The 24,440-nt window shown below is 28.9% G+C and overlaps 2 protein-coding genes and 1 long non-coding RNA gene across 3 annotated transcripts; all 3 read left to right on the top strand.

The window, feature by feature from the left end:
* Positions 1 to 553: 553 nt before the first annotated feature.
* On the top strand, positions 554 to 1,830 carry LOC8284768 (short chain aldehyde dehydrogenase 1). Its single transcript, XM_002533808.4, has 2 exons — positions 554 to 733; positions 836 to 1,830. The coding sequence occupies exons 1-2, from the start codon at positions 708 to 710 to the stop codon at positions 1,638 to 1,640; spliced, it is 831 nt and encodes a 276-aa protein (XP_002533854.2). The 5' UTR covers positions 554 to 707; the 3' UTR covers positions 1,641 to 1,830.
* Positions 1,831 to 13,134: 11,304 nt separating this feature from the next.
* Positions 13,135 to 13,593, top strand: LOC8284769 (S-protein homolog 1). Its single transcript, XM_002533809.3, has one exon. It carries the CDS (start codon positions 13,135 to 13,137, stop codon positions 13,591 to 13,593), a length of 459 nt encoding a protein of 152 aa, XP_002533855.1.
* Positions 13,594 to 17,193: 3,600 nt separating this feature from the next.
* Positions 17,194 to 20,160, top strand: LOC125370830. Its single transcript, XR_007216916.1, has 2 exons — positions 17,194 to 17,966; positions 19,716 to 20,160. It is a non-coding gene; the product is annotated as an uncharacterized LOC125370830 (long non-coding RNA).
* The last annotated feature ends 4,280 nt before the right edge of the window (positions 20,161 to 24,440 follow it).

Raw genomic sequence — 24,440 nt, forward strand, 5'->3', positions numbered from 1 at the left:
TCTGGATTTGTGACGTAAGCTTCCTTATGGAATCAAGCAACGTCACTTATTAATAAAAGAGTCCCGGTTACCCGGGTGGTGACTCCTATCTTCGTGCTAATCTCTGTGACTAGTTAGCATGTTCTCAATTAGGTTGAAAAGCCTTACAGTATCGTAGTCGCTAAAAATATTTAGGTGCGCGCCCCAAATCACCGCCCACACATATTTTTTATCAATTATTTAGTAGTGTATAGGTAGGGACATACATCAAGTTTTGGCAAGAATATTTCATATGAATGTTTTATAGTTTGATATCACATGAGGGACACATACTTTATTATTTAAACTAATAAAAATATGTCAATTATTTATTAATTTAGTATAATTTAGAGACATAAGTAAGTCTAGGCAAAATAATAGATTTTACAATCTTAAAATATTAATATCTTTCTCTAAAAAGTCCCTCAATCAATAATGACTACTTATTTTAGGAAAAACTAAAATTCTTTTAATATTATCATACTAGGTTAATTTATGAATAATATTATCCCATCAAAACAGTTTTTATTTATTTTAGATGATGTACATCAAAATGATTAGAGAATAGTCATAAGGAGCTCTTTATCACCTCCAGTTTCTTATCTCACGGTACTATGTTTTCTTGGTAGTTCCCATTAATTAAAGCAAACCTCAAAGCATTGAGCTTGTCTTCATTTAGGAGAATCAAGATGAGCACAAGTTATACCAGCAAGAGGTAAGTGCTGTAACAAATTTTAGTTGGAAGATTAAAAACTAAAGACAATCTTGATTGACAAACAGAAAGATTTTCCTTTTCTTTTCCCCTGAATTCTTGCAGGCTAGAAGGGAAGGTGGCTTTGATTACTGGTGGAGCAAGTGGAATAGGTGAATCAAGCGTAAGGCTGTTTATCAAACATGGAGCAAAGGTCATTATTGCAGATGTCCAAGACAAGCTTGGCAATTCTCTTTGCAAAGAACTCGGCTCAGAAGAAATCATCTCTTATGTCCGTTGCGATGTAACATGTGATTCCGATGTTCAAAACGTAGTGGATTTCTCCATTTCCAAGTATGGAAAGCTTGACATCATGTTCAGCAATGCGGGAATTTCAGGTAAAGTGTATCCCGGCGTTGTAGCCACGGAGAATGAAGACTTCAAAAGGGTTTTTGATGTTAATGTCTTCGGAGCTTTCTTAGCAGCCAAAGATGCTGCCAGGGTCATGATTCCAGCAAGAAAAGGATGTATACTCTTTACTGCAAGCAACCTTTCAGTGACTTGCAGCAAGGGTATGCATCCTTATGTCGCATCTAAGCATGCTGTGGTTGGCTTGGCCAAAAATCTCAGTGTGGAGTTGGGTCAATATGGGATCAGGGTGAATTGTATTTCACCATCTGCAATCGTAACTCCATTAATGAGGGAATTTGCAGGAGTAGAGGAAATAGAGAAGGAGAAGATCCAGGAATTGATCTTGGCTACAGGTAACTTGAAAGGTATTCTGCTGGAAACAGAAGATGTAGCAGAGGCAGCAATTTATTTGGGAAGTGATGAGTCCAAGTATGTAAGTGGGATTAATCTGATGATTGATGGAGGTTTAAGTCTTACAAACCCCTCCTTTGAAAAGGAAGTTGAAAAATTACACTCTTGAGTCACTCTATTTTAGGTTTGAAATAACTAGTTGGATGTTTACGTATAATGAGAAGCTTTTAATAATTAATCCCTTCTGTACGGAGTTCAGCTTCTGCTTTGTTTAGCCACTGAAATTTTCTGTTGCTTCTATATATGATTATGGGTCAATTAAGCTTTTCTTATAATCCAAGATAAATTTTGGTTTGATTTGTGATTGATCAATTGAGATAGCTTAATTTTGGTAGTAGATACAGCAGGTCAAGTTGTTCATATGGTACAGTTTTGGATTTTGAGACTATTGTAGGCAGAAGCCATTGGAAGACTTCCACATTTCTAATAATGATATGAGTACCACCCGGAGTTCCTGTTTCATAAAGGGGAATAATAGTGAATGACTAATTAAATAATTATTCTTTTGTGAGTCATATTATCACTTTAATCACTTTTACCTTTATTTTATAAATATTTAATTAGACATTATCAATCATTTTTCTTTGTGGTAATCACAACTCGACTGTAAAAGCATTTTCTAAGTGATAAAAATATTAAGATGGATAATAATTCAATTTTTTTGGTGGGGTCCAAATAAAAGCTAATTATATTAGTAATTCACGTCTCTTATTATATGAGCTGTCACTTTCATCTATTATAAGTGTTATTATTTTTACGATGAAAACAAAAAAAAACTATTTCTATTATATAAGTTTGGATTTTGATAGAGGTATACTATTAATTAATATTATTGATAGTAGAGTATTATAAATTATTTTGTCATATTCAAAAAATATGGAATTGACTAAATTTACATTATATTGTAGCTAGAGTCTTAAAGAAGCGTGTTATGATCATACTCTATCTTAAGAGTCTGACCCAAGCTAGAATTTTGATAGCAGTGGAAAAGAATAGTTCTAGTATAATTAAGACGATCTATAATTACGAAATTCTTCTCTTAGCAGGTTGAGGAGACTTTCGATGTCCATATAAGGAACTATAGTACAATGATTATAGATATATGCTACTTTACACACTCATTACATTTAAGCCATCATTTCACAAATTACTGATTTTGTCACTGGAGTAAGTGGCTGGACAACCCCGTCTGGCGTTTTTTAACCATTCTTGCAAGTGCTTCAGAAATCGTGTCGGCCTTTAAAGATCTTGTTAATAGCTCACTCTTTGACCGCGTTATCAATTGGCACCATCTGTGAGGAACTTTATACAAAAAAACTTTATTTCTACACCTCATCAAGCTAAATATCATCTGGTCAGAATCAAATTGAGGATGTTCTCCTGCTAGGGATTGCAGTTGGAGCCAATAGTCTACATCATTGAAAATTTTACAAGTTACTACACAAAACATCCTCCCAACCTTATTTCTCCCGCACTACAACTCATAGTTAATCTTTCTTCCCTAGGATTTTGAGTATAGGCTTTTTATCAGTAGGGGATAGTAAGTCTGACGTGCATGTCATAAGCTCTCAAAGCAGATTAAAGCAAATAAGATGACACTATTTAATATAAGTATAAATCTTGTATATTTTCGGGCCTAGGGCTTGATTCCATTTTTTTTTCTTTTGGGCCAAGGCTTTGCAATACGTAAGCTTAAATACTTATAAGGAAAAACATCTAAATAGCAAGCAAAATGGGTTTTTAAGGAAAATTACTATTGTCATTACCATGAGTTGAGTCTTGGGTGAGGATAAAAGGCTCCCATAAGTAAAAAGTGTTCTTCCTTGACTCGTCTCCTCACTCAACGGTCCATGCAATGAATGAAACTTACTTATTACTTGTGAGTGATAGTTAACCAGTTATGGGCAGTGGTTTTAGATGTGCACCCAAACGTTTTAACGACTACGATACTGTAAGGCTTTTCAACCTAATTGGGAACGCGCTAACTAGTCATAGAGATTAGCGCGGAGATGGGAGTCACCATCCGAGTAATTCAGTGGGACACTTTTACTAATGAATGGTATTTTCTAGATTCCATAAAAAAGCTCTTACGCTACAAATCCAAAGATGGATCTGTAAGACAATTTTCTATTTGTGTATCTTTACCTTTAATTTTATTATTTAACGGGCTATTCCCTCTAAATACAACAATTATATTTCTATATATCAAGCACTAAAATATGTGAGGTTCTCCTAAATCTAGCCTAATTTTATTAAGCCTAGCCCACGTCTAAAGTTATTAACCTAATTTACTAGTCAATTATATATAAGGTCCATCTAGTCTAGTCCAATTATAGATTATACTTTAAATTCTAGCCTTTAAATCTAAAGAACTACTTTTTATAAATAGGCCTAATTAGGTGATTTAAATCTAAATATGGCCTAAATAACCTAATTAAAACATTGCAAATCCCACTAAGTATGTTGATTTTAGAATTTAAGCCCAATTACCATTAATTAACCTAATGGACTATAATTTTCATGCCATTTCCAATTTTAAGGCTAATGTCTATATGGCAAATATTAATTAGGCAATCATGCAACATATATTTAGCATTTACTCAAAATAAGGCAAAAAATAAAATACAGAAAGTAAACCTAGCTATTACAACCCGTCTATAAATAAGAAAACTGAAGAGAAAACACCTAATACTAAGTTCAGTGTACAAATATCTTGAAAATACATAAAGAAATAGAGAAATTAAGGCTAAATGGTGAATAGTCGATCGACTCAATGCAGAGTCGAATCGGCTTTACACTGAGCCAATCAGCTCTAGGACTTTTTCATGGTGATTCTTCGATTTTTTGAGCATTTTTACACCTTAGAGCCAGTTTTTTTTACATGCACAGAAAGTCAAAAAATGATCAGGACCAAAAAAATGAAGGAAAAGAGATAAAAAGATTAAATTTAATAAAAAAACCTTAAGGAAGTCATGCAAACCCTAAAAATAAGACTAATCAATAAATAAAAATGAAAATTTTTAGATTTTGTTCATGGAATCCTAAAAGCAACTTTAATTATAAAAACATAAAGAAATTAGAAATCTAACATGCAACCCTAATCATTTGGCTTAATCAAATCTAAAAAAATAAAAAGCAAACATGTTTATTACTTACAAAATCCTACATGTTTTATTATCAGATTCAATTTTCAATAATGTTCATATTATCAAATATTCAATGCTTAATAGTTTATAAGCATGTTAATTCACAAGAAAGCTTATTCTAATAATCTAAAAGACATAAGACAATATAAAACCAAAAGAAAACCTAATCTTTTATTTAAAACATAAATTAGAAGAATCAGTTTATAAAGATGGTGGTGTTGATGGTGTTGAATTTGGAGAACCTTCAGGTTATCACCGTTGGATGTTGATCATCGAATCTTTGAAGATGAAGATGTGGTGGAATCAAATATTGGTTAAGAATCCAGTGCTACTTGGGGTTGAGATATCTTTTATCGTTCTAAAATCAATTTACAAATCTCTAGTTCTTACTTATTGACTTTCACTTTAACTGAAGCTCAATAATTGATGTGTATCGCTCTAGTAATTAATGAGTGTAGCTAACCCTAGATCTAGGGTGTATCATTCTATTTATAGTAGTAGGGTTAGGAATCCCTAGAAAAAATAGATAAATATTCAATTATTTAAAAAATAAACTATAATTATCCATTCCTTTTATTAGATTAATATCAAATAAAAAAATTAAATCTTTTACATTCAAAGAATTATAATTAAAATATTTTAAAAAATCTCAATAATTATCATAAACCAATATTGGCATTTTTTCGGTCGAAAATACACATAAAATGGTGTCAAATTTCGGAAGATGGCCAATTGGCACGGTGTAAAGCCAATCAGCTCTGTACATAGCCAATTCAACTCTGTGCTAAGCCGGGTAAAGTGCATTGATCGTATAAAATAATATAATGATAAATAAAAATATCGTTCCACTAGGGATCTAATTTTAAATATCACCTTCAATCATACACTAATGTTTAGCAATAAAAATGTTGTTTGAGTGTAATAATATTTAAAAGTAAAAAAAAAAACTTGAAATCAAATATTAAAACAATTGGAAAACTTATCAAGGATAAGCCTATTTAGTTAGTAAATCCCCCTAATAAGTCAAGTATTTCATGAAACAAACAACAATTAATTCAAATCAAGAGTTGAGTTGGCATTCCAAAAAATTAGGTTTAAATATTTCTCAAGTGATTAAACCCCTAATTTCCAAGAGGAGGGAGAGGAATCTCTTCTCAAACCCGATCACTTAGATCATGCATTAAGATTAAGGAACTATTGAATCAAATGATCTTGTAGATCTATCTCTAATATCCTAATCAATCCTGAATCCCTAAGATGTGATCAATTCATAAAAAGTTATCTCTAATTAGTTTATGAAAATAAATCACAATCAATACATTGACTTATTAATGGAAATAGATAATTAAGCAACCAAAAGGACAAAAAAACTGATAGAAAAGATTAATTGCATTAACTTTGAATAAATTCATACAAAATAAATTATAGTTCATCAAAATCCAAATAACAAGAAAATTAGTTCTTAGACATTACAATTAAGAAATAAAGATTAGGGAAAGAAGATCTCAAACTAGTCATAGAAGAGTAGAAATGAAAATCTTCAATCTTGAATCCTCAATCTTCAAAAGCAATAAAGAAAATGATGTTCTTCCTTGAGAATACCAATCAAAACCTAAAAGTGAAAGAAAGATGAAGTTTCTAGTGTTCTCTCTCTAGAATGAAAATATGATGGAACTCTCCTCAAACAACCCTAAAAATTCACTTAATAGTGTGCTTTTAAGAACCACATGGGTACCACACGAGTATGTGGCGTCCTTGACCGAAATTCATTCTTGAAAATATCCTCTGTCCACACAGAAAGACAAACGGGCGTGTCTTCTTTCCGTGTCATTCCTTGATTAATCTGCCATTTTTTCCAACTCACATGGGAAGGCCACACGGGTATGCGTCTCCCATGTCATGCAAGCTATTATTTTGTCATTTTTCACACTTCACACGGGAAGGTCACACGGGCAGCTTCTTCCCGAGTCATGCCCGTGTGACATTGTTGTCCTTGATGGTAGGTGCTTATTGGCTGATTTTTCTTGTACTTTGAAGCTAAAACTTCTTGTCATCAAGCAAGCTTGCCAAATATATAAAAAGAAACTGAAAAGAAAGTTTGACAAATAAATTAAACTAAATTTAAGGTGAAACCGAGGTAAAATAAGCTTCAAAAGTAAGTGCTACTAGCAATTATCAATGATGATGATGAATCTCTATTAAAGCCTAGACCATATTTAATAAGAGTAGGTCTTTGGGATACAATAAATGTATCCAAGGCTTCCTTTTCCTTATAAAACTAAGAAATAGAATTTCTTAACTACTCTACTTCATTTTTCGAATCATTATTTTCTTTATGCAACTCATTAAGTGAGGAGGTTTTTGAAAAGACTTCATTTAAAGAGTCTTTTTGCTTCAAATTTGAAGAAGTAAGACTTGAAACTTGTTTTTCTAATTCTTTAAAATTATTTTCAAGTTTTAAACTCTTTTCTTTATAAAACTTCATTTTAGAATGATGTTTTTCACATTTCGAAATTATGGCTTCTAAGAGTTCAATATCAGTCATCTCATGCATATCATGATCACAATCACTATCATAAGTATAAGATGAAGAACATACCTCATTGGAGTCATCCTCCATAGCCATAAAGCAATGATTGCTAACTTCTTTTTCATCTTCTTCACTTAAAGAGCTATCATCCTAAGTTGCCTTGTATGCTTTCCTTTTATCCTTCTCCTTGTTTTGGCTTTTATAACAATTGACTTTGACATGGCCTTGCTTACTATACCCATAGCAAATTAAATCTCCACTTGAGCTTGAAGGAGTTTTCTTGAATGATCTTTTATTTTTCTTCTTGTTCTTGATGATTTTCTTGACCTTTCTAGAAAGCATACCAAGTTCCTCATTAACATCATCACTTGACTCAAATGCACTTGAGCTCTCACTTTTTTAATGATGCTTAGAGCTCTTGAGGGCAAAGGACTTCTTATTGCCTTTTCTTTCCTTTTCTTGCTCTTCCTCCTTCTTAAGAGCCATCTCATGGGTGAGAAGCTTACCAATACGTTCTTCCGTTGAGATTTTATCCAAGTCCTAATTAGCCTCTTCAATACTTGCAAGCCTTGAGCCATAGTCCTTAAGTGGGAGTGCCTTAAGAATTTTATTGTTGATGTCAATTCGCTCATAGCGCTTCCTCAATTTCCTCAAGTTCCTCAAGTTGTTGATGATGGTTAGAAGTCGGTTTGTCATATCGGTGACACTCTCATTAGGCTTCATTTTGAAAAGTTCATATTCGGTTATGAGCAATTAAATTTTCTTGGACGTTACTTGCTTGGTCCCTTCATGATAATTCTCCAAGGTCTTCTAAATTTTGAAGGCATTAGGAAGTATTTAACTCTTTCACTATCTTCTCTTAATAGAGAGCTCAAGAGAATGATCATTGCTCTTTTATTTTTCCATTGGCTCTTTTATGAGCCTCAACCCATTCATCTCTATCAAGAGGGATCTCTACACCATCTTCTTATTTTTTCGGAGACTTTCACTCTTTCCTAACACAATCCCAAACATCCACTACATCACTATCTAAATATATTTCCATTTTATATTTCCATTGGGCATAATCAGGCCCATCGAAGAATGGTCTAAGGTAGTGAACACCATCATCGATCATCTTAATCTTTAACTATTGCACTTAAGCTTGATGAAGAGTACATGGCTTTGATACCACTTGTTGTCACTTGCTGCACCAAGAAGGGGGATTGAATTGGTATGTAGAAGGTTAATGAAAAATTGAAAATTTATGCAAAGAAGAGAAAGGAAGAGGAAAAGAATAGACACAAAGATTTATAGTGGTTCGGGTATTAACCAACTCTACATCCACTTTCTAACCTACAATTGGGGGCCAGTTGAATTGGGAGAGAAATCCTTTTTTTCTCCTTCATATTGAATGCAGTCTATCACTTTGAGGTTATGAGAACCTTGTGAATTGATATAAATTATGGCATGCATCTCTGAGGAGAGTGGCACGACCAAACTTTCTCATTATCAATATTCTTTTTGCGGGTGCAAAATCAAGCCCAAGTTTTTTCAAGCTCATACTCAAACTTTTCTCTAGGAGTTTTTTCAAGCTCACCCCCAAACTTAGTGTTTTGGCCCATACCAAACCTTACAAGAGCTTTTCTTCCTAGGCTAACTCTCAAACCCTTATCCAAGTGTTTAAGACTAACGCTCAAACCCTTACAAATGTTTTATAGCTCACACTTAAACCTACACAAAGAGAATTTAATGTAGAAAGATGAGAAATCACTTTGCAATAGTTTGGGCACTTAGAGAATTGAACAATTATTATCTAAGTCTTTGAGATGGGTATTTATACATAAACCAATCTTTTAGAGACATTAAAAATAGCCCACACTTCCTTAAATGCAAAGTAAAGATGATTTGGCAAAAGTAACTTTCTGCTAAAGAAGCGGCCCTATGCTTTTTGAATATAACCGTTAAAGCTTCAACGACTCTTGACATGTGGCGTTGCTTTATCGACTGATGGAAGGACAATCATTGACTTATCATTTAATGCAAATGCGGCCCCTGCGCTGGAGAAGCACCCTCGCGGTTCCTTAAAGCGTACCTAGGAGCGCGACCACGCTTGAGCTTGCACTATTTTTTGCTATACTCTGTCTTTCTCTTCATTGGGAGGCACCCTCGCGCTCCGAAAGTACCATCGCCCTTCACAAGGAGAAGACTCTTTGAGTGCCAGGTATCAATATTTGACTGGGAGGCTTCTAAGTGACTTTGAGAAAAGCGCCCCGCGCTTTAAAAGTGTCCTCGCGCTTTTTAAAAGCACTTGGGCGCTTTTGCGATTTCAGCAAAGCTATTTGATTTTCTCTAAAACCTTGTATCCAATGTTTAAGCCACTTTAACACTATATAATAGACACTCAAAATATGAAATTAGTACACCTGAATTTGATTGTTAAGATTAAAAATTAAGGGCTCCCAAATTCATGAAAGGACTTAGGCTAACACTTTCTGTATATATGGTATTTAATCAAAGTCCTTAAAGGTTTAGGATTTCTACAAAAATCTAACTTACTTTAAATTGGACTTTATTATCCTAAATGGATTTTTAATTAATATAATAACTAATCCATGGATAATAATACACTCACCATAAGCACATTAAGTCTCATTTTAATCCTCACTTAAAGCTTATTTGTGTATGACCCGAAAGGTTTCTAACATGTTGGCAATGAATATGAATTATGAATTAAAATCATTTAATTCAATGTTAATTCTCTAATATAACTTAATCCATATTCATAGACAGATCAAGATTATCATAACCACTAAAATGTTTAGGAATTATTAAAGTGTCAATCTTTATAGTGAACAATCTTACAATGTAATTCAATCCTTTCATTGTACTTTTATCCCAATTGATTCATAGAGTATGGATGCAAGTGTCAACTTTATAATTGAATCAATCATGTCTCTTCTTGATAATTGTATATAACATCTTAAATAAGATATGTGGAACACTTCTTATAATCTTCATACGTACAACCTTGGCCAAGGATTTTCATGTTAAAGCATATTAAGAATCATCAGGATAAGGTCCCATGACATATTATCTTGGATAATGAATTCTTTATTGATAACTTATTATCTTCATATGACTCTTACTATACCTAATGACTATCTCTTGAGAGCTTTATGAATACGTGAACATAAGATAGTATTAAAGTATAGTAATCCTCATATAAGATAATACATTATTATCTTAAATCTAAGGATCACGTCTTACATGATTGTTACAAGAGTATTTTCCATAGACACTTGGGTAAATTCCATATAGACTACTCAATAGGGTTGTGTTCAATGAATTTTTTCTTGTAATAGGCACCTATATGCTTATCTCAGAATCCATATTCCTCAACCTTATGAGATAGATTGCTTACTTCATAAGTAAGTGATAACACATTATGGTAATCTTGAACTTTTGATCGATATTCAACGATCAATATCTAATTCTTGATTAAATCGACTATGAACAAAGTTTAGAAATGTACGTAATGGGATCCTCATCATTATAAACTCACTTTTATCATTTCTCTTACATTTATTTTTATATTCCATGGTGTTCATTTTTAACAGTTTTAATTATTCTTTGATAATAATCGACTACTTGTACCATTAGAGTTGAACAATACCTTTAGTATAATTGTATGCCATTAATATAATGTATAAATTAACATAAATTATTTGATAACTTTTTCTCTTTAGGACATATTTTAACAGTTCTTAGTTGAAGCTGTAAGCTGGCAGAAAAATATATTTCCTGACCAGGAGGTGTCTTTAAATACCTAAGCACTTTAAGAGCTATTGCAAAATGCACCTCAACGGGCATATCTATGAATTTCATCAAGACATGAACATCATAAGCTATGTCAGATCTTGTTATAGTTAGATATATTAATTTTCCCGCTAGTTTTCTATATTGAAAAGGATCTTTTCAATAATGATTCATTCTCATAAACCAAATGACTTCAACAGGTATGCTATGAATAATCTTGTTAATTTTGACAAAAATAATATAAATTACCAAGTCATTAGCAATTTAGCTAATTCTTGATTTTCTTTATATATATATATATATATATATATATATATATATATATAGCTTCAATAGCTCGTGTCAGTCAATATCAGCATAGATATTCGTTTTTACAGCAGGAAGTGGATAGTTCACTAGCGAACCTAGTACGAGTTTGAATCATGCTATATGATGATCTGTTGGTAGTGATCAACATGTCAAAATAAATATATTCTTAAAATATTTTATAGATCTCCGAGGGATATTTTATAACAAATTTAACATTTTTAAAAAATCTTATAAGGATTAAAAGAATTTACAAATAAAATAAAATAAAATAAAATAAAGAAATTAAAAATAAATTATATAAAACTTATGAGGATTTGATTGATTATTTAGAAGGCTATCAGAGACATATGTCAAGTTGTTTCTTTTCTTTTACTTCTTTAGATTGCATGCATACGCATGTGCTATATTAGGAGTAAAACATTTAACTATTATTAATTTTGCAAATACCGACACTGAAAAGATATTTATGGAAAATATAATTTCCTCTTTGATTATTTTAGACGGAATGGATATCTATATTTTTAATTTTAATAATTTATATAATTTATTAGACATCAAATTTATTATTTTATAATATTTTAACATTTTAATATGTATTTAATATATTGATATATAGTACAAAGATATTTAAATATTATTAAAATATAAAATTTTAGTGTAAAATTCAATTAAAAGCTAAAAGTATTTAAATATAAAAATTACAATAATTATTATTTAAATTAAATATTAAAAATTAAACTATTAAACTAATTAATTAAATATAAACTTAAGACTATAAATATATATTTCACAATTATTTATGAATATGCATAGGCATGTAATTATGCCAGCTTGTAAATCTACTAACAAATGTTCCCATAGTAGCTATATAAATGTAAGTGTTAGTGCATTGGGAGTAGAACTTTCCTACAATGTTGATCATTGGAGTTGATATCTAGCTCACTTGTTATGCATGATTCTTACCAACCCACCAAAGAGGATCAGGTTATCATTAGATGCATGACACGATATTTCTAAAATATAATTAAACAAAACAATATCAACCAATGGATATACAAAACTATTAATAAATTTTAAATTTCAAATTTCTAATAATTTTATTCATCTATTTAAAATAAATATCTATTTTTTTATTTAATTTAAAAAGTATTTTAATAATAAATTTTAAAAATTCATAATAAAAAAATCACGTGGTAAGTGGATTATGCTAACTAAAATAATAATAAATATAAATCAGTAAAAATATTATATGCCAGGCCTAATAATACAGTTATTAAAATCTCATATATGTATTTTTTTATACATTTTACTTTTAAATAAAATAAATTTTTTAGTAAATAAAATTGACATGTCAATTATTTTTTTTATAAAGCTTCATAAACTATTGCTAAAAAATATTTGTAAGAATAATTGAAAACATGATTAATTTTAAAATTCTGAAACAATAAAATAAAATAACTGAAAAATGTAAAGTTCAATATTTAACTGGCATATATATAAGGGTTTTACCACAGTTTTTTTTGAACTTATATATATATATATATATATATATACCTAATTAGGCCCTTAATTTGCCTCCCATATTGGCTCCATAAAAGGGCAGAAAAACAATGTCACAATCTTGTCAAGTTGGAAAAAAAACCACACATACGCATTGAATGAAAGCAGGTAAATAGGCGACACCTAAATATATTCTAAAGATTGTACAGTTGCATGCCCAAGAAAGTAAATGAGTGACTAGAGAAGCGAAAGATGGAATGACTATAAAAGAATGTCATTTTTGCATACAGATTTAAGGCAATATAGTTAATTACCCGAAGATGATTAGGGTTCTAACTAGTGACATTCTCTTGTTTCTTGCACTAGCGTTAGCTACCAATCACACTTGCCTTGGTTTCTGTATCACACAGAGGTACGATGTGCACATTATTAATAACTTGAGCAACAACAATTTTCTAGGTCTCCACTGCTGGTCTGGTGATGATGATCTGGGTACCCATGAACTTTCTCCCTCTGATGAATTTCACTTTCATTTTTGCACCAATGTCTTTGGAAGTACACGTTTCTGGTGCGATTTTAATTGGAACCGTAATCAGTATGGGGGCAGGTTTGAAGTTTTCTGGGACTGGCCAGAATTAAGTGAAATGTGCAATTCTGAAAGCTGTGTCTGGTCTGCTCGAGATGATGGTTTATACTTACTGGATGCTGCAGGACAGAAATTTGTTAAAGAATATATATGGGAAGTCGCCGGGCATCAGCAACAGAAAGTGTCCTACTAAATTGGTAATGTATGAAAAGATATGTGTGCTGATATATAGGTACTACAGAGAGTCTATTTAGTAATAATACAATTTTATAGTGTTTTTTTAATATAGTTTTGTGGTACATTTATAAGAGTACCTATCAAAGGAAAGTTAACTATGATCATAATAGAATTTGTGCATTCACTATGAAGGGCTAGAACTTTGGCTTGACAAAGCTACTTCTTACTAGTGAATTGCATGCAGTTACTAATTTAGGGAAACCTTCTAAAGAATTCATATGGAGGCTCAATTCCACTTATTTCCCTTTCCACAATTAAAACAAGAGAAAAAATGAAGTATATTAAGAAACAACAGTTTCTGTATGGTGTTTGAGAGAGTTGACATTAGACTCTATGTTGGATGAATTACTCTGTCACACTGTCAAATTTTTTAATCTAATATATAATTGGTAATAATATTTTAAATTTTTTTGTAACATTATTTCTGTTTTTGTTCAATTTAGGCTATCTATTACTTTTTTGCCATATTTTTAATTGATTTGCCAAGAATATCAACTCATTAATAATTTATCCTGCTAAGGACGTTCGATCCATTTTTAATATTTTTTATTAAAACTACACAAATTTAGAATTAATTTACTATATCAGCAATGCCAATTCATTAATAATCATCGTCCTAAAAGAACCATACAATTCCATCAAAACATAAACAAAAATAAAAATCATTGACCACAACGATGAGAAAAGGAGGCCTCCCCGACATATGTTGCAACGTGTTCAATAGCATGCTCTTACTTCGTCTTTCCTTTAATAAGTCATCAAATTTGGTGCTTTTTTATCCCCAGTTGCTATGGGGAGCAAAGGCTTGGGCTACCTTTAATCCGGGTACCCCCCCTCCTCTGACCTACAGCTGGCTTGCTTTCTTGCCTTGCTATGAGTGCTCGCTCCCTTCACCGACCCACTTCCCTTTATTCTCGTTCCTTGCTTCTATTATCGTTCTTTCTTCCTTCGACCGGGAATGGTGACTAAACAATAGCAATGACGACACTAACAATAATGTCAAAATACCATTCACAAAACTGAATCAAAATCGCCGCCTTCACCTAACACTCGTCTATATAGATAAAAAACTTATCTATAAAAATATAGAGCAAAACATAGAAATAGAGGAGTGAATTTTAGATTAAAACAATAAAAAACCACCCCTCTTTATTGAATTGTTATATCATGGACTTGAATTCATGATATTGTGAATCAGGCGTATTTATTTTTTATACTATAGATACTAAAAGTTGTCTTATATAATGATATCAATAATTACTAAAATTTTGCAATCAGTTTTATTTTAGCTAGTCATAAAAAATTTATTTATTTTGTTTTAATCATTCAATTTTAATTATTTTATTTAGTCATTTCACAAATTAAAGATTGATGTGTGGCAAAAACAACAAATGAAAAAAAAAAGAGTAATTAAGAAAGTGAAATATGACATGCTAATTTCTTCTTAGTAATGTGACTAAATTATAACCAAAATTAAAATTAAATGATTAAAATGAAATAAATTAAAATTTTATGACCGAAATGAAATTAAATGCAAAATTTAGTTACCATTTATATTATTATTCCTATACTATGTTGATCTCTTCATTTTCTATTATAATACTATTAATAATTTCTTATTATACTTTTATTTTAATTTTATGTTTTTATTGTATTTAATAGTTTCTCTATTATAAGATGAATTTAGTTTTTAATAATATGCTAATATTTTTATATAAAAAATACCAGATAATAAAATTAAATTTTTATATATGCATAAAGCTTTATTTACGGTTTAAATTTTCTATGAAATAATAAAATTTAATCACATATTAATCTAGGTTTTTATTTTAAATTATGTTACCTCTTATTTCACAAATTTTAATATTTCTTTTATCATTACATAATAATACTTTAATTTCTTACAATTTAGCGATAACAATGAAATATTGAAAATCAATAATTTAACATTAATAATATAAATTCCAAAATATAATCATAGGTCATGAACACAAATTCGTCAGTAAAAATTATAAACATCAATCATTAAATTATAGATTCATAAGTTAAAGACAACATGTTTAATACACTTATATCTGAGGTTTATATATAATAGTCCAAGAACTTTTAAGAAAACTACAAGTTGATAAGTTAAAAATAAAGAGTTCATCATATGTACACATGTAATTGATTATAGTTTAGAAATTAATAAATTAAAAAATAGATTTATATATATTAACTAATGAATTTACAGTTCACAAATAATGAATTACTCCAAAAAAAAAGGAGCTTTAGCGACGAAAAATTTCTGTTGCTAAATGGAGGTAAATCCATCGCTAATTCTGTTTAGCAACGGAAAAATGACGGAAAAAATCTATCGGTAAAGTGATGTTTGCTAGTTGCTTGCTAATATACTTTTTTAATTCTTCGCTAGTTTAGCGACGGACGTTGTGATAAATATTTATCGCTTGCAATAGGCACTACATGAAAGAATTGCAAAGGACCTCTATCCGTCGCTAAATGAGTGAGAGATTTCCCCTTGCTATGCCCTTGCCGTTAGCGAAGGAGTAGTACCTGTTGTTAATTTTCATGATGTTAACGCAGACAGTCCCTCGCTAAGTGCTTGGTAATTATATTTAACAATGAATTTTTATTGAACTTAGTGAAGGGTTAATTGCCTGATTGGTTACCAACTTTACATTTAATTTCAATTTTAATACCAAACTTCAATTTGTATCGTTTTGATATTTAAAATTCAATTATAGTATCAACGAGATGTTAACCACTACTTTTGTGTTTATGTGGCCATCAGAATTCCATATGACAGCAACCTACATTATATTAATCAATGGTACCTATTTCCAAATTATTTCCTAACCCTAAACTTAGTTCTACCTCTAACATCTTTTACTTTTTCTTCTTTCAATCTCGTCATCTAATAATCACAAATCGTTGAAGTCCAAAAGAATATCTCTTTTAATCATTTTATCAAACATATTATGTGCATAATAGACACAACTACATTACAATACAAATCTATATCTAAAAAGCAAACAAAAGATTAGAATTTTAAATCTTTACATTTCTCTAAAAACTAACTAAAGATTCAAACCTCAAAACACCATTGATCATCATAATAAACATGAAAATCGAGAGAACAAGTCATATCAATGACCCAACCTGTTAACATCAAGGCTCAAGTACCTCTAAATAGTGACGCATGAAAGTTGATTGGCAGTGTTAGAATGCCGAACAAAGAACTTTTCAGAAATGGGTCAAGTTCTAACCTTATTGGCAGCAGCACATCCAGTATGTAACACCCGTATGTAAGAAAACATAATAACAATAATAATAATAATAATAATAATAATAATAATAGATTATTGATGAGACCTTATTTCAAAAAGTATTTTAAATGTTAGATAAAAATTTAAATAATTATTAAACCATATTTAATAAGTTTAATTAAATAAAAATCTGTTCGCAGAATTATGTAAAGTGATCACCCTCTGTATTTTATTAATATGTATAAGTATAATTAAATTTGCCTTTAATTATAAAAATAATTATTTTGAAAAAATTATTTAGGAGAAAAGGTGAATTTGAATTAGTGAGATGGTATTGGATTTAATTGAAAATAGTAAATAAATTGATTAATTAAGTTAATTTAGTGTTAGGATTAAGTTGAAACTTATATTTAAGGAATGGGCTAAAAATAGAGTTGAATTAATATGTGGTTTAAGTGGAGAAAATATATTGATTGGTATTTTTGTAAATAATGGTGTTAATAGGCGCATTATGGTGGTTAAATAAATAAAATTGTATTTATAATAATTATAATTTGGCCCAAAAGCATTAACTGAAACAATAAAAGCTTGAGGGTCTAATAAGAATATTTCAAGGGCAAAGATAATAAAAAAATGAAAGAAAGAAGAAAAAAGGGGTTTGGAGTTAAAAGTGCTAATTTTCAAAATGTAAAGACTAAGTTATACTTTAGTAGCATGTGGGGGCGTGGCATCATGGTTACCATTCAACTAGATATTTCTAGCTATTTTAAAATAAAATAATAGAACCAATTATTGTTTATCACATATTCTATGTCATATAGGCAAAATGACTAGTCAATTATCAAAGTGAGCCAATATTTCTTTTCTCCATTTTGTATATCCCGAAAAAGAAAGAAGGATATAAGGAAAGAAGAAAATAAGATAGTGAAGAGAGCCGGTGGGTTATATGCGAAAAAAGAAAAAATTATGATATTAAAATTGTAGGACAATTTTGATGTATACAATTCTTCATTTCCAACCATTTCGATTTTTGGAAGATTATTGTGGAGAAATATCTGTCTGGGTAAGTTTTTCTTATTTTATGATTAAAAGATTTTAGTTAATTTATTTGGATAATCACACTATATAAGACTTGATTATTTATTAATAAAAAATACTAATTTTGATTTTCTTTTTTGGAATTAGATATACCCTTCGTCACTTTATCTATCCCAGTTGAACCATGTTTATGATATAATGTGTGACCATAGAATATTGTATGATTAAGGATTATTTATAGTTATGTATAGTTTAGATAAATTTGTTGTGAAAACCCTATTGAACTTGGCTTTAAAGGCTTTAAAAAAATAAAGATTCTTGGATTGATTGGGAATAATTTGCAATGGTTGCCTGAAAAAGAGTAGAGTTTTCAATTGTTTTTAATATATTAGGAAAATGTTATTTCAAAATAATATTAGGATTATGGTTAAAGATTTATCTTAATTTAACTTATACTTGCTAGTTCAAGGGTTAGACTATGGGATTGTTAAAACATAGAGTTGGTAATGACGTAAAAAAAATTATTAGACAATTATGATCATGAATTATTTTGATTAGAAGAAAAGGTTGCATTTAATAAAATTTTTATAGGTCTCAAATGTAAAAATATTGTGGGATGTGTTTGTATTTTTCTTCGAACCCATTTTATGAGAGAATTAGTTTGTTTTATATAAAAAGTGTTGCCGAATTTTTAGTAGATTAAGTAATTGGAATAGAAAGGAAATAAATAGAATTATGCTAAAATAAGATTAAGACTAAAAATTTAGAACTTGATTTTAGAGATTAGAAAGATAGACGTTCGATGAAGATTAAATAAAATTATAATTTAGAATTTATTTCTAAAATATGTTTATTTGTGAAATTCTAGGGTTGTGCGCTAGGATAATAGTTTGGAGGAAATTAGCAGAAAAATTAAGTAAAGATATAGTCGGTTGAGTCCTACATATCAGGTGAGTGGATAAACCTATAACATATATTTTTCAATGATATATTATTTATATTGATATTTTTATAAACTGTTGAAATGTCTCTGTTGAAAGTTAGTTATTTTAAATGCACGTTAGAACCCTATTATTCTCTGTAGAAATTTAGAAACAGAGAATGACATTTTTTATTTTATTTTATATATAATTATAATTATACATAGTTGGATAAATGAGTATACACTCATTTATGTGACCTATGAGATCACATCTTGGACGTTGGTGTAAACAAACTATACTGTCTTTGAGACAACTGCTTAGTATACACATCGCCTTTGAGGTGTATACTAGGTGGTACATTTTGGGGGCTTATTGTCTGTGCGTGTATGACTAGTTATTTGCACTTTGGGCTATTAGGTGAAACGTCTTTGCCCCTAAAGTTTTCAGAAATCAGTAGGATACATCTATAAGTGTATACTGTTTTCGATTGAATTATTTGTTATTGTTTTTCTTTAATATGATTATATAATTTAAATTAATAGCAAAATTTTTTTCGGGTGGATTCAAGATTATGCAATTAATTGATTACAGAGCAGAAAAAATATTTGTAATCTTAGATATATATATATGGAATTGCTTATTTATTTAATGATTTTTATAAAATTTTATTTGTCCAACTAGAATGTTTTGATCAAATATATATATCCACACTTTAGCAATATTTTCTCTAGCAGAAAGTGTCCAAAATGAGTATAGTATTGTATAAATTTATTTAAAACTTTGTCTGTTTCTCTTTGTAATTTGTTTTTTTTCTCACTGAATTTTTACTCACCCCTATTTTTCTTTACCAGTGTTATGCAGGATGTTAAGAGTTGGAACATAATAGAAGCAGTAATAATAGCAGTTAGAGCTTCGTATTGCTAGATTCCCCAGTCTGAGAAAATAAAAATAGAAAATTTGATAATTAGTGCTAGTTCGGGCAGTGCCGTTACACAATAGTTCTAGCTAGGCCTTTTGACGCCATCAACTTCGTCTGATGTTGGCAACAAAGATGGTGTTTACAATGAGGGAAGAAGGTGGGTTTTGAGTAAAAGTGCTTATGGTTTCAAACAGTGTTTTGATTAAGAGAATGAGTACGGTGGTAGGTATGAGGTTGGTTCCAGAAGAGTGATTTTCATGTGCTGGTTTATGATTTTACAGGGTTTTTATAGTGGGAGTATGGCATAGTGGCAGAGTGCTAAAAATTTGGAAGCTAGATTTAGAAATAAAAAAAGAAATGAAGTGATTAAATTTTAAGGTTCAAGCTAAAATAACTAGGATTGACGTTTACAATTAAACTTACATGGAAATTAGGTGGCTGCCACGTAGCTTTTGGTGGGTATAAGCACAAAATCATTGGAATTTATTGGGTAATATCTTATTGATAATACAATTAAAATTTGGGTGTCAAATCGGTCCAATTAAAATATTAAAATTGAGATAAAAATATAAAATTTAGTAACCAATTAGACCGTTAACCCACCAATGAACCTACAGTTTTGTTTAATTAACTTATAACTTATTATATATGAATATATGTAACAATAAAAAATATAATATCATATAAGAGATAAATATAAAAATTTATAAAAATATAAATTATTCTTAAAATCATTTGAAAATATTACCCATGAAAATTATAAATAAAAATTACATTGAAAGATTTAATGCAAAAAAAATTTAATTCTTAATTTTTTTTTCTATTGATGGTTATGATACTAAAATAATCATTAGAATAATTAAACAAATAAAAAAAATTACTATTAATGTAGTTTTTTTGAGAGAAATTAATATAATTTGAATTAGAAGAATCAAATAAATAAGAAAACTCAACCGTTGGTGTAATCTTTTCTTAAAAAATTAATATAAATTTTAATTATCTTTTAAATATTAAAAAAGAAAAAAAATAATCATAATATATATAAAAGAGCGACAGCAGGGGTGATAAATTTACTAATACAACCATACTAATTCTGTGAATAATTGTGCTAATTTGGTAATGAATTAATTTAATTTAATATATATAATATTTATAATTAATAATACGTTTAGCACAAATCTAATTCTAAAAGTACAACTATATTAGGATTTTAAACCAACTATGAGTCTAATCTTAAAAAATAATAATTATATTCTTAATATTATTAATTATTTAATTATACAATAACTTTTTAATCCTTAAAAATGTATTTTAACTATAATTTTAATATAAAAAATTATATTGTTAATATTTGTTATATATATTTAATTTAATATAAATATAATAAATAAATAATAAAATTAGAGAAATAATAAATAAAAATATTGTATAAGAGAGATACTATAGAATTTTTATACAAGTTGATAATGCAAAGAATCATAAAAAATTAAAGATATTACCAATTGAAGCCAAATACTAATATTGCATAATAATAATATAATAATAATAATATTAATTACTATTGTTATTATTATTATAACAAAGTAATAATAATGGTAATGCTTTAATTGAATTATATTAACTTAATTGTAATTAAATTACAAATAAAGAATTATATAAATGCATCTACTTAATATAAATACTACCTAAACTTTAGAATTGTATATGGATAATTGTAAATTTATAGTGCAATTAAATAAATACAATGTCATGTTTATGTTTGTATTTATATATTAAGGTTAATATTACAAATAAAAAAATAAAAAATAGTAGCTATGTAAATGATATATTATATGAAGTATTAACTTATTATTTTAATATAATATAAATATGTTTATTTGCTCTTAAGAAAAATATGTATATCATAGGACTTTTATGTATTAATATGTTTTTATCTGTATATAACATAAGTTATATATATAGTACATACAATTTTCAATTTATTATACTTACCACAAATAGTAATAATAATTTAAATGTGTTTTATATTTTTAAATCCAAATAGACTATTAGAATTAAAATAATTAACTTTATAACTTTTTAAAGTGAAAATATAAAAGAATAATTTATACCAAAAAAAGTAAAATAGTTCTACCGTTTAAAAGAAAATAAATCCTTGGTGTACAATTCTTTTCACTGAATTAATATACTTTGTAGTACATATGCATCTTGATTTTTATTTAACGATGTCTTAGAGTATTTTTATAAGTCAGAGATTAAAGTTATTGATAGATGGATTTACAGTAATAGATGAAATTTTATTATTATTTTAACACTAAAAATGTATATGATACTAAATTTAAAAAATATATATTATTTTATTTTTTACTTGATAATAAATTAAATAATTAATATTTATACACAACACACATAATTAAAAAAAATAGTTATTATAAATAAATAAATAAGTAAAATAACACAACTTTAAAGTCTCGTGGTCCTCTATTTTTTTTAAAAAAGAAAAAATTTAATTTCTACTCCATTATCCTTAAATTCACACACATTGTGACCTGCGGTTTCGAGCGTGCATTCAAGTGTCTTTAGCAACTATGACAATGTAAGTTTTCTAACCTAATTAGGAACATGCTAACTAGGCATTAAGACTGGTACGGAGATGGGAGCCACCACCTGAGTAATCACTGGGACACTTTTACTAATGAGTGGTGTTTCTCAGATTCCATAAGGACGCTTATGCTACAGAGCCTAGAGATGGACCTAGAAGCCAACTTCCTTATTTGTGTATATTAGTCTTTAATTTTATTGTTGAACAAGTTATTACCTATAAATGCAAGGATATACAGACATACCAAATACCATAAATAATTCACCTAAATTTAGCCATTTTATTCAAGCCCAACTCTTATTAGAGTTGTTAGCATATTTTACTAGTTAATTATATATGTAGCCTACTTAGTATAGCCCAATTACATATATGCTTTTGATTTCCAACCTTTAGATCTAATGAATACTTATTATGATAATGCCCATTTATTATGATCCTAATTTTAATGAAGCACAATCCTAATTAAATATACCAAGGTGCACTATGTGTACTTCAACTTTAGGTTTTAGGCACAGTTAATGTTAATTAGCCTATTAGACTATGATATTCATGTCAGATCTAATTTTAACACTAAGTCTATATGGCCCATTTTAATTAATCTATCACATAAACACATATTTGATAATCATACAATAAGCAAAATAAACAAAATAAAAGAAAGTAGAAAAATTACTAATCTATTACAACTCTCCTACAACTAAAATAACTTAAAAAAACTAAAAATAGGCTAAAATTAGAAAAAAACGGCGAAAATCCTTGAAATTATCAAAATCAGGCGACTGACAGATGAACGACCGATTGGCTGTGTCACAGAGCTGATCAGCACTATGAATTTCCTAGGCCAAATTTGTAGTCTTTTGGTACTCCATCTCTATAATAATCGAAATACATAAAGAAACACGTAGAAACAACTAGAATATGTACTTAAAATATAATTAAACTTATTTTAAAAACATAGAAAAATAAATTCATGAACAAAAGAACTTACAGTGAATAAAGATGTCAATTTCCTAAAACATGCATATTGAACAAAATATGACTAACCTAAATTTAATCATTCAAATACATTAATCATTACTAAAGAAAAGTAGATATAATATGTTAACATATTCATTTATAGCATAGGATTATCATATTCTAAGCCTAAGAACACAAAAATTATCATATTCAAAACCCAAGACCATAAAAGTTGTCAGATTCAAAATCCAAAAAACAAGCATATTATAAAAATATGCAAGTCATACTAAAATCTAATTCTAACATATATAACATTAAAAAAATAATAATCATTGAAAGAAGTTATAAGATCCTAACATGTTTCTAATATTAGAAAGGTAAAAGAGAGTAATAAAGAAATTAGGAGAGAATAGAAAAATGATGATATGGATGCTTTAAAATCCTCAGATTGTCACCGTATTATGCAGCTCCTTGAGTCTCAAGGGTAAAGTAGAAAGTTGATCCAAATGGGTAGGAATCTAGAGTGTTTAATGGATTTGTATTTACTTTTGGAAATCACAGTACATATGACAAAATCTCATCAATTGTTTTGTATTCAATTACCAGTCCTCTAAGCCTAGGGTTTTCTTTTTTATTTACAGGGAAAGGTTAGGAAAACTCTAAAGACTTAGATATACTCTCCATTTAGTTATCGATAATTTTAAGAATTAAAGATAAAAATGGCTTTATCAAAATCTTTTCATAATCGATAAATACTGGTTTTTTTAATAACTTGGAATAATTCTGATAAATACCCATTTAGTCATAAGAATAATAAAAAATTAGAAAAATTATTGATAAAATGTCTTTTAGAAAGTTAATTTTGATGGTTGTGAGTGTTTAAAATTGAAAATACATAAAAAATGACCACAAAAATTGAGTTTTGAGCCAATCGGCACTACGCAAAGTTAATCGACTCTGTGTAGAGACGATTCAGCCCTGTGCATAGCCGATTGGCTCTAAATATTGGCAGACTCATGAAAATTACCAATTTAGCCCTCGAACTTGGCCATTTGACTAATTGTGACCCTAAAATTTAATTTCTTTAATCAACTTAGT

Source organism: Ricinus communis, chromosome 8 (genome assembly GCF_019578655.1).
Source record: "Ricinus communis isolate WT05 ecotype wild-type chromosome 8, ASM1957865v1, whole genome shotgun sequence".
NCBI classification, from domain to species: domain Eukaryota; kingdom Viridiplantae; phylum Streptophyta; class Magnoliopsida; order Malpighiales; family Euphorbiaceae; genus Ricinus; species Ricinus communis.